Raw genomic sequence first — 19,959 nt, 5'->3', positions numbered from 1 at the left:
TACTGTTACACGGCATATGTTCACTCTCGCTGATGAATCCATTCCTTCAATATACAATTGAGATCTTCATTTTTAGCTTTATGCTGTGTTTTTTCATATGTGAGGTCACTTCTCAGAACTAGTGCACAAAGATCTGTACATTGCCTTTGAATCTTCCCAGCACCTTGTGGAATTTTCTATTTGTAACATCATGTCAATGCTCAAAAAATGTTTGGATTTTGGAACTTCGGATAAGTGGTGCTCAACCTGTACTTGCTGTATTGATCTGTTATGGCAGGAAAACTGACTTGTAGTTATAAAACTCACCTAACCCTGAGGAGAGGTGCAGGGTGCATCTTGTTTAATTTTGATAAGTTAGTTTATAAATATTGTGTGGAAATCTGCTAGAATAAAAACATGCTTTAATGAAGAGAAACATTTTATGGATTGTTTCCTTGCTCCTTTATTGGACTTTATCTAGTTACTGCAACATGAAGCTGACTGAATAAAAGTACTTGCATCATGTGATACTTTCATTTGAAAAATGTAACACAAATTGCCTAAATCCTTTTGACGTGAAATTGGCAAACATTGATAAGCTCTTATCTGTGGCCATGTCTTACTCTTAAGTTCATTAACAAATTCCAAGGTTTTAGTTTTGTAGAGGTTCTTTTTCCAGTGATACTGCTCTTTAGGCTATGGTCTGTATCAGTAATAAAGTAAACTTTGGGAATTGTTACATTTCATGAATTTGTGTATGGTTACTTATGGTGTGCTTGTATTGAGTGATAATAAATAATTAACTACTTGGATCTGGGTAGAGTCAAGCTTCTGAATTATTACAGATGCATTCATTAAGTCTCTGAAACTATTCAGTCTCATTCATGAAATTTTCCTCCACTCACCTTAAAATGCTGTCCTCTAGCATTGCCGATTGCCACCCTAGGTGGTGGTTGTCCGCTTTGTCAATGTTTCTTATAATCTTCTACAGCTCTAAAGAGAAAAGTTCTAGCTCGCTTAACCTTATTTAACCTTTCCTCATAAGGAAGTATCTTGGTTAATCTCCTCTGCACACTCTTTAAAGCTTTCATGACCTTCCTGTGATGAGGTGACCAAAAATGAACACTCTGCTCTAAATATGGTCTATCCAGACATTGCCTCCCTATCAATTGTGTGGCAACTTTGAGGAAGCTATGGACTTGAATCCCAAGATCCCTCCACACTGCTCAAAATCATTCCAATAACTGCATTCCAAACTCAAGTTCAATCTTCCGAAGTGTATCACGTTACACTTTTCAGATTAAACTACTTCTGTCACTTCTCCACTCAGCTCTATATCCTTGTTGTAACCTACAACAACCTTCTTCGCTATCCATAATTCCACTAACCTTAATATCTGCAAGCTTACCAGTATACTTCTCCACTTTCAGGCACATTTTTAACCCCCTTATCCCTGAGCAGTCCTACCCTCACTCTAGATGTCCTTCTGTTCTTCATGTACGTGTAGAATCCCTTGTACAGTTTTCCTTAATCCTATTTATCAAGATCTTCTCATGTCCCCTTCTAGCTCTTATAAATCCATTCTTAAGCTCCTTTCTTGCTAATGTCATTCTCAGGAACCCGGCTTAATTTTTCCTTCCTAAACCTTAAGTATGTTTCCATCTTCCTCTTGACTAAATATTCCACCTTTGTCAACCATAATTCCTTTACCCTACTATCTACCCCTATCTCAGACAAACATCCAGAATCCCATGTAAGTGGTTCCTAAACAACTTCCACATTTCTGCTGCATTTCCCTGAGAATATCTTCTCCCAATTCAAGGTTGCAAATTCCTGCCTAGCACCACCTTAATGCCTCCTCCAATTAAAAACTTTTCTATCTCATCTACTTCTATCCTTGTCCATGGCTGTGCTAATAGGTCTGGGGGTTGTCACTCTCTGAAATGCTCACCCACTGAAAGGTCTATCATCTGAGAGTTCATTGCCAGACCCAGTATGGCCTTTCCTCTCGTGGGCCTGACCACATACTATGTCAGGAACCTTTACAAGATACATATAACAAATTCTGCCCTACCGAACCTTTTGCATTGAGGAGGTGCCAGTCATTCTGATTTCATTCTTCTAAATTGTAGCAGATACGAGTTCAGTAGCCCCAGTTGTTCTTCATTTGTCTTGCTTGCCAACCCTGGAATCATCTTTGTTGCATTCCCTCAATAGCAAGTTCATCCTTTATTGTATAAGGAGTCAAAATTGTACATGCTGTATTTCCAGTGCTTCTACAGTTACATTATGAATGTGGTGCATATATTAGATCATCTGCCAGGGGATATGATTGAGGCATTATGATGACAACATTGGACAGGTACATCGATAAGAAATATTTAGACCAGGAGTTCCCAACCTGGGGTCATAGAACATAGAAAACCTACAGCACAATACAGGCCCTTCGGCCCACAAAGTAGTGCCGAACATGTCCCTACCTTAGAAATTACTAGGCTACTGAGAGCCCTCTATTTTACTAAGCTCTATGTACCTATCTAAAAGCCTCTTAAAAGACCCTATCGTATCCGCCTCCACCACCGTTGCTGGCAGCCCATTCCACGTACTCACCACTCTTTGAGTAAAAAACTTATCCCTACCTGCTTCCCAGCACCTTAAACCTGTGTCCTCTTGTGGCAACCATTTCAGCCCTGGGAAAAAGCTTCTGATTATCCACACGATCAGTGCCTGTCATCATCATCTTATACACCTCTATCAGGTCACCTCTCATCCTCCTTCGCTCCAAGGAGAAAAGGCCGAGGTCACTCAACCTATTCTCATAAGGCATGCTCCCCAATCCAGGCAACATCCTTGTAAATCTCCTCTGCACCCTTTCTATGACTTCCACATCCTTCCTGTAGTGAGGCGACCAAACTGTGTACAGTACTCCCAAGTGGGGTCTGACCAGGCTGCAACCTTACCTCTCGGCTCCTAAATTCAATTCCACGATTGATAAAGGCCAATGCACAAAACACCTTCTTAACCACAGAGTCAACCTGCACAGCTGCTTTGAGTTTCCTATGGACTCAGATCCCAAGATCCCTCTGATCCTCTACACTGCCAAGAATCTTACCATTAATACTATATTCTGCCATCGTTTTTGGTATACCAAAATGAACCACTTCACACTTATCTGGGTTGAACTCCATCTGCTATTTCTCAGCCCACTTTGGCATCCTATCAATATCCCGCTGTAACCTCTGACAGCCGTCCACACTATCCACAACACTTCCAACCTTTGTGTCATCAGCAAACTTACTAACTCATCCCTCCACTTCCTCATCCAGGTCATTATAAAAATCACGAAGAGTAAGGGTCCCAGAACAGATCCCTGAGGCACTCCACTGGTGACCGATCTCCATGCAGAATATGACCTGTCTACAACCACTCTTTGCCTTCTGTGGGTAAGCCAGTTCTGGATCCACAAAGCAATGTCCCCTTGGATCCCATGCCTCCTTACTTTCTCAATAAGCCTTGCATGGGATACCTTAACAAATGCCGTGCTAAAATCCATATACACTACATCTTCGGCTCTACCTTCATCAATGTGCTTAGTCACACCCTCAAAAAAATTCAGTCAGGCTCTTAAAGGCACGACCTGCCCTTGACAAAGCCATGCTGACTACTCCTAATCATATTACACCTCTCCAGGTGTACATAAATCCTGCCTCTCAGGATCTTCTCCGTCAACTTACCAAACAATGAGGTTAAGACTCACTGGTCTATAATTTCCTGGGCTATCTCTACTCCCTTTCTTGAATAAGGGAACAACATCTGCAACCCTCCAATCCTCTGGAACCTCTCCCGTCCCCATTGATGATGCAAAGATCATTACCAGAGGCTCAGCAATTTTCTCCCTCGCCTCCCACAGTAGCTTGGGGTACATTTCGTCCGGTCCAGGTGACATATCCAACTTGATGCTTTCCAAAAGCTCGAGCACATCCTCTTTCTTAATATCTATATGCTCAAGCTTTTCAGTCTGCTGCAAGTCATCACTACAATCACAAAGATCCTTTTCCATAGTGAATACTGAAGTAAGGTATTCATTAAGTACCTCTGCTATTTCCTTCGGTTCCACACACTTTCCCACTGTCACACTTGATAGGTCCTATTCTTTCACATCTTACCCTCTTGCTCTTCACATACTTGTAGAAGGCCTTGGGGTTTTCCTTAATTCTGCCCACCAAGGTCTTCTCATGGCCCCTTCTGGCTCTCCTAATTTCCTTCCTAGTAGCCTTATAATCTTCTAGATCTCTAACATTACCTAGCTCTCTGAACCTTTTGTAAGCTTTTCTTTTCTTCTCAACTAGATTTATTACAGCTTTGTACACCACGGTTTCTGTACCCTACCATAACTTCCCTGTCTCATTGGAACGTACCTATACAGGACGCTACACAAATATCCCCTGAATATTTGCCACATTTCTTCCGTATTTTTCCCTGAGAACATCTGTTTCCAATTTAAGCCTCCAATTTCCTGCCTGATAGCCTCATAATTACCCTTACTGCAATTAAATGCTTTTCTAACTTGTCTGTTCCTATCTCTCAACAATGCTATTATAAAGGAGATAGAATTATGATCAATGTCTCCAAAATGCTCTCCCACTGAGAGATCTGACACTTGACCAGGCTCATTTCCCAATACCAGATCAAGTACAGCCTCTCCTCTTGTAGGCTTATCTAAATACTGTGTCAAGAAACATTCCTGAACACACCTAACAAACCCCACCCCATCTAAACCCCTCGCTCTAGGGAGATGCCAGTCGATATTTGGAAATTAAAACTCTTATTAAATGACAACTCTTATTATTACACCTTTCCTGGATCTGTTTCCCTGTCTGCTCCTTGATATCCCTGTTACTATTGGGTGGCCTATAAAAAACACCCAGTAAAGTTATTGACCCCTTCCTGTTCCTAACCATCACCCACAGAGACTCGGTAGACAATCCCTCCATGGCGTCCACCTTTTCTGCAGCTGTGACACTATCTCTGATCAACAGTGCCATGCCCCCACCTCTTTTGCCTCCTTCTCTGTCCTTTCTGAAACATCTAAATCCCCGCACTTGAAGTAACCATTCCTGTCCCTGAGTCATCCAAGTCTCTGTAATGGCCACCACATCATAGAAACATAGAAAATAGGTGCAGGAGTAGGCCATTCGGCCCTTCGAGCCTGCACCACTATTCAGTATGATCATGGCTGATCATCTAACTCAGAACCCTGTACCTGCTTTCTCTCCGTACCCCCTGATCCCTTTAGCCACAAGGGCCATATCTAACTTCCTCTTAAATATAGCCAATGAACCAGCCTCAACTGTTTTCTGTGGCAGAGAATTCCACAGATTCACCACTCTCTGTGTGAAGAAGTTTTTCCTCATCTCGGTCCTAAAAGGCTTCCCCTTTATCCTTAAACTGTGACCCCTCGTTCTGAACTTCCCCAGCATCGGAAACAATCTTCCTGCATCTAGCCTGTCCAGTCCCTTTAGAATTTTATACGTTTCAATAAGATCCCCCTCAATTTTCTAAATTCTTATCTTCTAAAGTCATATCTCCAAGTACTGATCCATGCTCTAAGCTCATCCGCTTTGTTCACAACACTTCTTGCGTTAAAATAGACGCTTTTCAAGCCTTCAGTCCGAATGCATCCCTTCTCTATCACCTGCCTATCCTCCCTCTCACACTGTCTGTTTGTGAGCTAACCTCCTTTTCGAAGACCCAGTCCCTTCAGTTCAGTTCCCACCCCCAACAATTCTAGTTTAAACTCTCCCCAGTAGACTTAGCAAACCTCCCCACCAAGACATTGGTCTCCCTGGGATTCAAATGCAACCCGTCCTTTTTGTACAGGTCACACCTGCCCCAAAGGAAGTCCCAATGATCTAGAAATATGAATCCCTGCCCCTGCTCCAATCCCTCAGCCACACATTTATCCTCCAGCTCATTCTATTCCTATTCTCACTGTCACGGACCCCTCGGTTAAGGGTAGAGATCCATAGCATAAAGAAAAGATTGGGAACCCCTGATTTAGAGGGATATGGACCAGTACAGATAATGGGACCAGCTTAAATGGATATCTTGATTGGCATGGGGTTAGGTCAGGCATGGGCAAACTACGGCCCGCGGGCCATATGCGGCCCGTTAAGCTTTTTAATCCGGCCCACAGAACTTGATGAAATTGTATTAATAAACCTTGTTAACGTTTTTTCCCTGCAATTCTGGCGTTTTCCCAATAGATGACGCACTCTATATACATTGACCTTTGTTGAAGTGCAGCGTATTACTCCACATTTGCGCTTTACTCTTTATTCGGCTCAACCTATTTGTGTGAACAGGCGTTCAGCATCATTAACATCAACAAAGCCAGCCACAGATCCAAGTTAACTGACCAACACCTCAGATCCATCCTGAGAATCGCCACAACAAAACTAAATCCAGACTTTGATGCGCTGGCTAAAAAGGGAGACCAACAACACTGTTCCCACTGAAATTAAAAATAAGTTTCTTCGTTGTGTTATGTAAAAAATGCATTTGAAAATATTTTTTTCAATAAGCCCTACATGTTACATGTCATTTCTGTTAAGTGATGGACATGAGTAGTGCGCAGGTGCACGTACGTTCTCAAAATAAAAAATGCGCTCCAGATCAAATAACGCGCTCCGCATACTGGCGCGCTGTCATTGTTCTGTCTTTGTGCTGGTCGTTGTTGAGTTTTGGCACAGGGGACAATTGAATAAGAAGGAGCAGGACAAGTAGACCTGCATCTCCTACCGTTTTTGAAATAAAGACAGTCAGGGGGAGAGTGATGATGATAATATCTTGAAGGATAACAGAATTTTCAGTGCTTTGAAATAATAACTGTTACTATTAAAAAAAGCTGTATTTTATTCATTTAATTTTCAGTGTCTTAAAAGTCATTTCAATAAATAGCTAAATACCATGGGACTTCAAAGACAGATATTTTGTTGTAATGCATTTGTTCATTTTCAATTGAAATTAAAGCACATGTTTTCTACATATCCCATGATATTTTATTTTCTCTTATGAGGTTTATTACCAAAACACTCCGTCCATCTGCTCCTGGTCCGGCCCCCCTGTCAAATTTTAGAACCCTTTGTGGCCCACAAGTCAAAAAGTTTGCCCACCCCTGGGTTAGGTTGAAGGTCTGTTTCCATGCTGTATTTCATTATAGTTATAAATCCAACTGTTTCTGAACTATTGTTGATGTTCTTCAGTTGTTCCTTCTACATGGCCCTAAGTTCTATAACATTTTTGAGGTGTTTGTGTCCTCAATGCAGAAAGAAACAAAATATTGGTTTATTAGTCTGTCCTTTCTTTAGTTTGCCATTATAAATCATTTTCTCTGCAAATATCTATAAAAACTTTTATAGTAAGTACTTTGGTTTTACTGCAAATTCTCCAGTTCCATTTTTCCCTCCAGTCCTTAGGTTTTGCTTATTTTTCATATTTTTTTTTGTCTTTTCCTTTGATCTAATATAATCACTAATTTCTTGTTATCCATTCTTCCTGCTAGGAACGAACTATTGTACTTCATTCATACACTATTTAAATGTTTGTCATTGCCAGTCTACAACTACTCCCATATATAACACTCCTCATTTTAGCTCAGGACCCTGGTCTCAGAATTAAACATGTCACACACCATATGAAGAATTCCATAATGTTATAGTCGCTCCATGGAAACTTGCATAACAAGGTTGTTAATTAATTCTTTCTCAATACACATTACTTATTCTCGGTTGGCCTGCTCTCGAACAGTTCCCTTGATGTACTGGTCCAATAAACCTTACTGTATGTGCTCCAGAAATTCTTCCTCCACAGTATAGTTATTAATTTGATATGTGTATAGATTAGAGTTATTGGTTCTCTATTGGCTCTGCCTCTAATTTCCATACCCAACATCAGCACTACTGTTTGGCCCATAGTGGTCCCACTGCTGTCCCCTTTGTCAAAGCATCAACAGTTCAAGAATAGCTTCTTACCCTCTGCTATCTGATTTCTTAATGGACATTGAATCCATGAACACTACCTTCTGACTTATTTTATTTTTATTTTTACACTACTTATTTAACTAATGTATATATACTTACTGTAATCCAGTTTTTTCTCTATTATCATGTATTGTCTTGCATTGTACTGCTGCCGCAAAGACGACAAATTGAACGACATATGCCAGTGATATTAAACCTGATTCTGATATCCGTCTAAAATAATTGTGTTTTTATGATGAATATTATTGTCCTTAAAATAAGAGTTCTTATTGAATCAATTTTATTTCTAATCCCCCGCCTTACTGTGATTATTTATTGCCTGCTAACATGTTTCTGCACTTGGAGTCAACCATTTCTCTCATCTTGTTAACAGGTGAGGAGAATGAACAAGAACAAGCTGATGATGGGTTGTTCATTTCAACCACCGATCAAAGTGACTGGTGCCCTATCTGCCTGAATGTTTTTGTGGAACAAGAAGTGGCTGTTCCTGAGAGCTGCTGCCACATTTTTTGCCTGGGGTGTATTCTTGCATGGGCTGAAGTAAGCAAATTGTTAATTGAATAGCTTTATAAGTAATTTTATTGAAAATAAAGGTCAGAGTGGAAATGAGTTGGAAATATAATAAAATAATGAATTAATGTTTCCTTAATTTAGTCACATCAGATAAAACAGTAGATATAACTGAAACAGTTGACAAGCATACTTATAAGGTTTATTTAGCAAGATTGGGGCAGAAAATGGAAGTAAGAGCTCTATTCATCAAGTTAAAGTGTGACAGTTTAATTGAATGCTGATACTCTACATTAGAGTTCTGTATATGGTAAGTATTATCCATGATGGACAGGGACATAGACTTTCCATGGAATGACTCTAAGGCCACTGGCAATGGCACCGATTCTTTAGTGTATATGTCGAAACAAATGTGGTTTGCTTTTCATTTACCACATTCAGGCCCCACCCCTTCCCAAAGACATGAGTCTTGTACATCAGGAAGCTCAAAACCTGACCTCTGTAAGACAGAGCATTCACAGTGCCTTGTAAAAGTATTGAGCTCCCAACCCTTAATTCACATAAATACATATTACAACCAGGGGATTTGGCCAATTTAACTGATAACTTTTATTTGTGAATCACGCGTCCTTTTTTCACTGCAAGAGTCCAAAAAACTTGGAAAATTATTAAAGGATGAAAAACTAAAAAATAAAAACAAACATCAGCTGCTCAAACGTATTCAACCCCCTTTGCTCAGTGTTTAGTTGAACCACCTTTTGCGACTATTACATCCAGTAATATTTTTGGGTAAGTCCCTATTAGCTTTGCACAATGTGATAGAGCAAGATTTGCCCATTCCTCCGTGTAAAACTGTTCAAGCTGTGCTAGGTTAGTTTGGGAGCGGCAGTGGACAGTAATCTTGGTCTTGACAGAGATATTCAGTTGGGTTAAGATCAAGGACTCTGACTGGGCAACTCAAGAACATTAATTTTTTTCATTTAAAACCACTCCATGGTTGCCCCTGGCAGTGCGTTTCATCCCGCTGAAAGATGAACTTCCTCCTCGCTTTAAGCTTTCTCCAGGATCTCTCTGCACTTAGCAGCATTCATCTTCCCATTAAACCTGACTAGTTGTCCAGTCCATGCTGCTGAAAAGCATCCCCAAAGCTATGCTACCTCCACTATGCTTTATAGTAGAGATGGCATTGTCTGGATGGTGTGCAATATTAGATTTTCACGACACATACCGCTTAATGTTGAGACCAAAAAGTTCCACTTTTGTCTCATCTGACCACAAGGCCTTCTAACACATCTTTACAGTATCTTCTAAGTGACACTTTGCATAGTCTTTACGGGCAAGGGTATGCATTCTTTCTAGCCAGGGCTTCTTCCTTGTCACTCACCCATAACTACCCTTTTTGTGCAAGGGCTTAGAGATTGTGGAGCCATGAACTTCATCACCGGTTGCAGCCGCTGTCCTCTGCAGCTCACAATAGCCACTCAATTGGCGTCACAGTAGCCACTTGTAAATGTCATATTTCACTGGTGACTAAGTTTAGAGGGGTGACCTGACCTTGGCAGTGTAGCTGTGAGTTCATATTTTTTTCATTTGTCACAATGCACTGCACTGAGCTCAGTGCCTTTGAGATAGTCTTGTACGCTTCCCCAAATTTGTATTTTTGCATTTCTTGGTTATCATTTCCCTGACTTGTATTGGATGCTATTTTGGTTTGGTCTATTGAAAATCTACCAGAAGGTTGAATCTTAGAGAGAAAAATCTATCATGTTGTTGGACCTTACAGAGAGAGGGAGTATTTATTCTTATGATTCATGCAAAACAGGTGATCCTCCAATTTCCTACATCAATAAATTGTGTGAGCTAATACATCATAGTATATTGCACGTAAGGAAAGTTGGCAAATTAATTACAAAGGGGATGAATACTTTATCAGCCTCACAAATTTGGTTTTTAATTTTTCATAAATTGTTGACAGGTTTTAGATTTTTTTTATATAATGCACAATATTTTGTAGGTTTGCTGAAAAATATCCTACAATATATTTTAAATTTGGAAAATAAGACAGTAAAACGTTAAAACGGTTTTGGGAGCTGAATAGGTTTTCAGGGCATTACATGCTGTTGCTCCAATTCAAGATGATGGGAGATGTGACAATGATAATCATGGTTACTGTATCAGATAAAGGATGGGATTTCCATAGGGAGGTGCAGAGGAAGTTTGCCAAGTTGTTGACTGGGACAGAGCATTTCTGTTAGGAGAGTCAGGGTGGATTGGATTTGTTTTTCTTAAAGCAGAAGAAGCTGAATTGGCTCTTATAAATTATGAGGAGCATTGGTTGGGTAGAAAATTTCAAACTTCTCTAAAGCAGAGAGGATCCGAGAAAGAACAACTTCACCCAGAGGCCAGTGAGAATCTGAAATCACTGTCTGGATGGGTGATGGAAGCAGGTACTCTCACTGCAATACACACAAAATGCTGGATGAATTCAGCAGGCCAGGCAAAAATGTATCTAGAGGCATTTTTAAAAAGTTCCAGCTTCTGCAGATTTTCTCATGTTTGTGATATGCCCACTACAAGTAGTGAGAATAATTTTATGACTAACTTGGCAACTTCTCTGAGAATTATTTAAGAAGCTGCTGCAACTGAAATTAGCACTTATTTGTATTCAATACAGAAGATGGGATGTTATGTTGAAGTTGTATAAGATGTTGTTGAGGCCTAATTTGGAACATTGTCTGCAGTTTTGGTCTCCTATCTACAGGATGTAAATAAGGTTGAAAGAGTATAGAGAAAATTTGCAAGGTTATTGCAGGGGCTGGAGGACCTGAGTTAAAAGGAAAAATTGAATAGGTTAGGACTTTATTATTTGGAACATAGAAGGTTGAGGAGAGATTTGATAGAGGTATATAAAATTATGAGGTGTATGGATAGGGTATATATAAGCAGACTTTTCCCACTGAGTTTGAGTGGGACTATGACCAGAGGTCATGGGTTAAGGGTGAAAGGTGAAATGTTGAAGGGGAACATGAGGGGAAACAAGTCTCCAGCACAAGTAGTGCATGTGAGCTCGATTTCAACGTTTAAGAGAAGTTTGGATAGGTACATGGTTGGTTGGAGCAGGGAGGGCTATGGTCCCGGTACAGGTCAATGAGAATAGGCAGTTTAAATGGTTTGGCATGCACTAGATAGGCTGAAGGGCCTGTTTCTGTTCTGTACTTTTCTTTTTCAATCTTTTTATTGAGTTTCATATAAATATAAAAAAAAACGTAACATAATAATGAATAGGTTATGAATACAATAGACTTGAAATTACATTAATAATAAGATAATAATATCCTATTGAACATCAACAAAAAAAAGTACATTAATCAATCAAGTCTATATAATTATATATGAAAAAAACAAAAATAATCGTCAAAAGAAAAAGAAAAAAAAATTTGAAAATATATAAAAGAGAATATATATTGAAAAAAAAACACTAAACTAAACTAACATGGGCAATAATAACAGTTTATAAGTATATGATAGTGTCAAAGAACTCCGGAACTCCATACCTGAACAAGAATAAGCAGAGAGAAGGTCTGGAAAAGGCCAAACTAATTCATATGAAAATGTCGAATGAACGGTCCCCAAGTTTCTTCAAATTTAATTGATGAGTCAAAAATAGTGCTTCTAATTTTTTCCAAACTCAGATAAGAAATAGTTTGAAAAAGCCACTGAGACATGGTAGGAGGATTTACTTCTTTCCAATTTTGTAATATAGACCTTCTGGCCATTAATGTTACAAAAGCAATCATTCGTCTGATTGAAGGAGAAAACTGATTACCATCCTCATTTGGTATACCAAAAATTGCAGTAATAAAATGAGGTTGTAAATCGATATTCCAAATTGAGGAAATGGTAACAAATATGTCCTTCCAATAGTTATATAAAGTGGGACATGACCAAAACATGTGGGTCAATGAAGCCACTTCTGAATGACATCTGTCACATTGAGGGTTAATATGAGAATAGAATCGAGCAAGCTTATCTTTAGACATATAAGCTCTATGTACAATTTTAAATTGTATTAAAGCATGTTTAGCACATATAGAAGAAGAATTAACCATTTGTAAAATTTTTTCCCATTTATCTGTTGATATATTGTATCGAAGTTCTTTTCCCATTGTTGTTTAATTCTATCAGATATTTCTGGTTGTATCTTCATAATCATATTATAAATAAAAGCTACTAATCCCTTCTGACAAGGATTTAAGGTAAAAATCAAATCTGAGAAATCCATTGAAGTTGAATTGGGAAAAGATGGTAGAACTTTATGTAAAAAATTTCTGATTTGTAAATATCTGAAAAAATTAGATTTAGGTAATTTAAATTTATTGGAAAGTTGGTCAAAAGACATCAAAGTACCTTCAAAAAAAAGATCACGAAAACATTTTATACCTTTCCTTTTCCATATGCTAAAAGCTTGATCTGTCAAGGAAGGTTTGAAAAAAAAATTAAATAAAATAGGGCTATCAAGAACAAAGTTTTTCAGAGTAAAAAATTTACGAAATTGAAACCAAATTCGTAATGTATGTTTGATAACAGGATTAGATATCTGTTTATTGAATTTAACTAAATCAGCAGGAAGAAAAGAACCAAGAACGGAGAATAGAGAATATCCCTTTACCTCATTGCATTCCAAATTTACCCACTGTGGACACAATGGGGAGTCCAAATCTAATTTCCAATACGTTAGGTTACGAATATTATTCGCCCAATAGTAAAATCTAAAGTTAGGTAAAGCTAAACCACCATCTTTTTTAGATTTTTGTAATTGCCTTTTACTTAACCTGGGGTATTTATTTTGCCACACAAATGAGGAAATTTTTGAATCAATGTTGTCAAAAAAAGATTTAGGAATAAAAATTGGTAAGGCTTGAAATAAATATAAAAATTTCGGTAAAATCATCATTTTAATAGCATTAATCCGACCAACTAATGATAGGAATAAGAGAGACCATCTTGTGGTAAGGTGTTGAATTTGATGAAGCATAGGTAAAAAATTCAGTCTAAATAAATCTTTATATTTCTTGGTAATTTTTATACCTAAATAGATAAAGTTATCAGTAACAACTTTAAATGGAATCCTGTCATTCAATAAAGTTTGCGCGTTTAAGGGGAATAATTCACTCTTTATCTAAGTTTAATTTATAACCAGAAAAACTACCAAATTGAGCCAACAAGGATAAAATAGCGGGAATAGACCTGTCAGGATCAGAAATATATAACAGCAAGTCATCAGCATAAAGTGATAATTTGTATAACTTCTCATTACGGGTAATACCAAAAATATTAGGAGATTCATGAATAGCAATGGCTAAAGGTTCTAATGCAATATTAAATAATAAAGGACTTAAAGGACAACCTTGTCTCGTACCACGAGATAATTGAAAAAAAGAGGATCTATAATTATTTGTAAGAACAGAAGCAACAGGTTTATAATATATTAATTTAATCCATGATATAAAATTAGGACTAAAATTAAAATTTCTCAATGCATTAAATAAGTATGTCCATTCAACTCTATCAAAAGCTTTTTCAGCATCTAATGAGTTAACACATTCTGGGACTGTGGGTGATGAAGTATAAATTATGTTAATCAATTTTCTAACATTAAAAAAAGAATACCGATTCCTAATGAAACCAGTTTGATCTTCTGAAATAATCTGTGTTAGTACCTTTTCTAATCTAATGGCTAAAATTTTTGTAAGAATCTTAGAATCTACATTTAATAATGATATAGGGCGATAAGATGTACATAAAGTAGGATTTTTTAAGAATTAGAGAGATAGTAGCTTCATAAAAAGATTGAGGTAATCTCTTCTTAGCAAACGCATCATTAAAGATTTCACATAACCAAGGGGAAAGCAAAGAAGAAAAAGTTTTGAAAAATTCTACAATATAACCATCAGGGCCAGGAGCTTTCCCTGAAATCATTGATGAGATAGCCTCACCTATTTCGGCCATAGAGATAGGAGCATCAAACAAGCTACGATCTTCACCTATCAGTTTAGGAATATTCAAATTGTTAAAAAAATTATCCATCATGGACAGGTCACCATCAAATTCTGATTGATATAAAGATTTATAAAAATCTTGAAAAGTGTTATTGATTTCTTTATGATCAGTAGTTAAATTACCGTCTTGTTTACGAATTTTAATAATTTGTCGCTTAGTCGAAATAGCTTTTAATTGATTAGCTAACAGTTTACCAGTTCGATCACTGTGAATATAGAATTGAGCCCTGGTCCTAATTAATTGATTTTCAATTGAAGAAGACAATAATAAGCTATGTTCCATTTGAAGCTCAACTCTCTTCTTATAAAGTTCTATGGTAGGAGTCACGGAATAAATCTTATCAATTTCCTTAATTTTATCCACTAATAAAGCAATATCTAAATATCTTTGTTTCCTTTTACCAGCAGAATACGAGATAATTTGTCCATGGATAAAAGCCTTGAAAGAGTCCCAAAGTATTCCTCTGTCAATTTCTTCAGTATAGTTTGTTGAGAAAAACAAGTCAATTTGCTGTTTTATGTAGGTGACAAATTCTGGGTCTTGAAGCAGAGTAGCGTTAAGTCTCCAAGATCTAATATTATTGGAAAAGTCCGAAATCTTAATAGATAACTTCAAAGGTGCATGATCCGAAATAGTAATAGAATCATATTTACAATCAATAACATCCGTTAATAACCAATGATCAATAAGGAAATAATCAATTCTAGAATAACTATGATATACATGTGAAAAAAATGAAAATTCTTTATCTTTAGGGTTCAAAAACCGCCATATTTCTGTAATTCCCGAATCAACCATAAAAGAATTAATAAGTAAGGCTGATCTATTCGGAAGAGTTCGGATAGGTTTAGATCTATCCATCGAAGAATTCAAACAACAATTAAAATCTCCACCCATTATCAACATATATTCATTTAGATTAGGAAGGGAAGTAAATAAACGTTTAAAAAATTCAGGGCAGTCAAAGTTTGGAGCATAAATATTAACTAGAACCACTTTTCGATTAAAAAGTGAACCAGTTATCAACAAAAATCTGCCCTGTGGATCAGAAATAATTTAATGATGTGTAAATGAAATTGAGGGGTCTATAAAAATAGACACACCCCTAATTTTGGCGGTAACTGTACTTTCTTATGACTCTATTTGACCATTCCTCACCGTCCACTCTGTGCTGAAATTTATACTGAAAGTGATATTTTCTCAGAATTTGGTTTCATTGTTTGAGTAGTTTAAAATAAACTAATCTTGCATTAGATAATAAAAGTGGTTTGAACTTACATTGTAATTTTTTTTAATGTTTTACAGAAACTGAGTTCCTGCCCAATAGATAGAACGCCTTTCAGTGTGGTTTATAAACAAGACAATATAAAGTGTAGCACAAAGGTATGGTATTGAAATAATTGTTGGTAATTGGATAAATGAAGATAAGTCAAATATTAAAAATAAAATGTCCCAGCTAATTGAATATTATTAAAGTAAGTTACAATAGTGCCCAGTTTGGCAAAATAAACTTTGATTTCTGCCTTCAGAGTTTGAAATAAAAACATTTATTAAAAATTTCAATTTCTCTTTATCCTTTATATCAGATTCCAGTCAGCACTTGCTTCAGTAAAAATTCGAACCAGAAGGAGGGCAGCAGTGGACATGTCAATGTCTCAAGGTTTGTACCAACAAAGTCTTCTGAGATCATCCAAATGTTCCTCCAGCATTTTATGTTTGTATCTTTTGCAGTAATTGTTTGTTGTTAACAATACTCTCTACTTGAAGACATCTTTCATTAACAGGCTCAGAGCATTTGGCTTATTGCATCATACCTTACAGAATACACCATGTTGGCATCTCTGTAGAACTCTAATTGAACAGAAATCTGCTTGTTCAGGTTTGCCATATGAATGTAATTCAGTATTAATTTTCTCCAGATTACCCTTAATTCCACGATCTTTCAAAAATACATCTAATTCCTCTTTAAATACCTCATGATCTCACGTCCATTATCCTTTGGTGTGCAGAGTTCTAGCATGTACCGCTATCTCTTTCTTACACTCGTCCCCCACTTTACACCACTTTGCCTTTACAAAAGAGCTACATTAGTAATCTGTTTTCTCATTACAAAAAGGATTTTCACTTTTACGAAAAGTTTTCCCATATAAATTAATAGTTCTTTGCTTTACGCCATTTCGGCTTAAGAAAGGTTTCTTAGGCATGCTCTACCTTTGTATTGGGGGGGGGAATGCCTGTACAAGGTTGGGGTGGAGTCACTTCTTATCACAATGTCTTTTCATGTAAGATACGCAGTGGTGGAAGCATTTCAATATTTATCCTGTTGTATCCCCATAGAAAGTGGTATATTGCTGTTCCTAATAAGACGGCATGTTCAGCAACAAATATTCAAAACTTAGCTTTTCATGAGAGTTGGTGGTTCTAAGCTGTGTCTTCAGCCCAGCAAGATACATCCTGTTTGTAATTCTGTAGAGCTCAAATTGTTTCCATGGGGTAGGGCTGGAATTCAAGGCATGCTTCACACAGTGGCCTTCAAGAGGACTACAGCCTTGTCCTAGTCTGGAGGCTTGTGTGCCTCAATGACCTGGAGAGCTATGTTGACTGGAGTCAGGACTTTAGTAGGGTCATGCATGCCAAACAGGTCAGAGGCCGGACTAAGAGTGGTCCACCAGGCATTCAGGTTCAGGAGGTCAGCTCAAGGCCAGCAACCCTGACCGGTAAAACAAAACTGTTATGGAAACAGCAATGAGGAATACTTCTACATCTGAGTGCGATGAAGTATTCCTGAGTCTCCACCCAAAACTTGCATAACTAACAGTGGTGAAAACAGAGTTACTGACACAATGAAGCAAACTCTGAACACTGCCAGACATGGAAGATCTTCGTTGCTGCCCTATATGCAGCAGTAGGCAGACACACAATGGCATGATTAATTTATTGTAACACACACAAAATGCTGGAGCATCTCAGCATCTATGGGAGTGAATAAAAAGTCAGTGTTTCAGGTGGAGACCCTTCCTCGGCACAGAAATGGAAGGGGGAAGATGGGGGTTGGGAGGATGCTAGCTGGAAGGTGATAGGTGAAGCCTGGTTGGTGGGAAAGGTCAAGGGCTGGAAAAGAATGAATCTGATAGGAGGGGAGAGTGGACCATCGGAGGAGACCCAGGGGGATGTTATAGGCAAGTGAGAACAGGCCAGAGTGAAAATAGAAGAAGAAGGGAGGTGGGAGGGAATTTATTTTTACCAGAAGGAGAAATCGATATTTATGTTATCAGGCTGGAGGGTACCCAGACAGAGTACAAGGTGTTGCTCCACCAGCCTGGGTGTGGCCTCATGTTGGCACAAGAGGAGGCCATGGACTGACATCTCAGAACAGGAATGAGAGCAGAATTAGAATGCTTGGCCACCGGAAATGTCTGCTTTTGGTGGATGCATTTTCTTGTGTTGTTGGAGTTCAGCAACTTCATTTCACTTGGCATTATAACAGGCATATCTACAAGTAATATTTAAAGATATAATTAAAATAATGATTGCATTTCCCCCTGGACTTTGGAAATGATTGTGTTGTTGCTTACTATAATTAGAGGGTTAATATGTCCTGCATCTTTTGAGAGTAATCTTGGAACTGTGTAAACAAGGAATGCAATCATGTGTCTCCAAAGCCAATCGATTTGATGAATTATTTATAATCCACAGAGATTATCAATCAGGAAATATTAAGTAGGCTACTGAATTCACTAGCTAACTGGGTACAGAAAGTGAAATGAGAGGGAAAGAAATATTGAATCAAAGTAGAGCCTGCAAGTTTAAGGACAAGGAAAAGTAAAGACAGAATTATTTATTTATTACACCAGAATTTTTCAGAATACCTTGTATTCTGTCTGGGTAGCCTCCACCCTGATAACATGAATATCAATTTCTCCTTCCAGTCATCCCCCCCCCCCCATTCCCCTCCCCTCTTCTGTTCCCCACTCTGGCCTCTTCACTCTTTTCATCTACCTATCACCTCCCCCTGGGTCCCCTCCTCCTTCCCTTTCTACTTTGGTTCATTCTCCTCCTCTCTCCTATCAGATTCATTCCTTGGCAGCCCTTTACCTTTCCTACCCACCTGGTTTCACCTATCACTTTCTGGCTATCTTCCTTTCCCTCCACCCCAACCTTTTCACTCTGACGTCTTGCCCCCTTCCTTCCGTCTCAGCCTGAAATGTCGACTGTTTATTCATTTCTATAACTGCCCAACCTGCTAAGCTCCTCCAGCATTTTGTGTGTATTGTTTTGGACTTCCAGCATCTGCAGAATCTCTCGTGTTTAGAATTACTTAGTTTTTAAAATCTGGGGAAATGAAGTTCTGTACATGTTGGAAATTGGTTTTCATCTTCAAAGAGGTGTCAGGCCCTGTTGTGCTTTTAAAGAAGATACTTAGGTGTGGAAATATTCTAAGTTTATCTTTTTGAATTGAGTGGACATAAATTCCGAATGTACAAAAAATTTGTGCCATTGCATTTATGTCACTAGGTCTGTTAGTGAGATGATTATGAACCATGACAACTTGTATAGCACCTTCCACTGAAGGAACTTTGCAACTTGTATAACATGTTTCTGATCACCTTGTGTAATCACAGTCCTCAAATACTAACTGCTTTGTGCTTCATTAAAAGTACAATTAGGCTATTATTTCTACAGTACCATTTAGCCAACCATCAGTATCAGAATCAGGTTTAATATCATTGGCATATGTCATGAAATTTGTTAACATTGGAACTGCAGTACATTGCAATGCATGATAATAGAGAGAAAAAACAGTAGGTATGAACGTATTAATAGTTAAGTTAAAAAAAAGTAGTGAATTAGTGTTCATAGGTTCAATGTCCATTCAGAAATCAAATGGCAGAGGAAGAAAAGCTTTTGCTGAATCATTGAGTGTGTGCCTTCAGGCTTCTGTACCTCCTTCCTGATGGTAGCAGTGAAGAAAGGGCAGTCCTGGGTGGTGGGAAATCCTTAATAGATGCTACCTTTTTGAGTCATCGCTCCTTGAAGATGTCCTGGATGTTGTAGAGGCTAGTGCCCATGATGGAGCTGACTGATTTTACAACTCTGCAGCTTACTCGATCCTGTGCAGTGGCCTTCCCCCCTCTCCCACAAACCAGCCGGTGATGTAGCCACTTAGAATGCTCTCCATGTTACATCTGTTGAAATTTGCCATCTCTTAAGATAATCAAGATTTTATGAGAGTATCAAAAAACATTATATGTTTATTTCTTCTGAATATTTCAGGGAACATGATGTTTTGAATGATGGAGTATGTACATGCCGAAAGGAAACATGCAAAAGTAAGTAGAAAATTATTTTAATAGTATAAGGAAGTAAA

The 19,959-nt window shown here is 38.0% G+C and overlaps 1 protein-coding gene across 4 annotated transcripts in view; it reads left to right on the top strand.

Moving 5' to 3' along the window:
- scaf11 (SR-related CTD-associated factor 11) overlaps window positions 1-19,959 on the top strand; it is a 98,633-nt gene that overhangs the window by 45,387 nt on the left and 33,287 nt on the right. For all 4 annotated transcript variants that reach the window (XM_059978485.1, XM_059978489.1, XM_059978486.1 and 1 more), the window contains 4 exons: window positions 8,395-8,561; window positions 15,897-15,974; window positions 16,178-16,251; window positions 19,866-19,921. In XM_059978485.1, the coding sequence (XP_059834468.1) occupies window positions 8,395-8,561; window positions 15,897-15,974; window positions 16,178-16,251; window positions 19,866-19,921 (375 nt within the window). The remainder of the gene's footprint in view (window positions 1-8,394; window positions 8,562-15,896; window positions 15,975-16,177; window positions 16,252-19,865; window positions 19,922-19,959) is intronic.

The sequence above is a fragment of the Hypanus sabinus genome, chromosome 8 (genome assembly GCF_030144855.1).
Source record: "Hypanus sabinus isolate sHypSab1 chromosome 8, sHypSab1.hap1, whole genome shotgun sequence".
In the NCBI taxonomy this organism is placed as follows: domain Eukaryota; kingdom Metazoa; phylum Chordata; class Chondrichthyes; order Myliobatiformes; family Dasyatidae; genus Hypanus; species Hypanus sabinus.
Note: the sequence above shows the minus strand (reverse complement) of the source record. Positions and strands in the feature narration are given on the sequence as shown.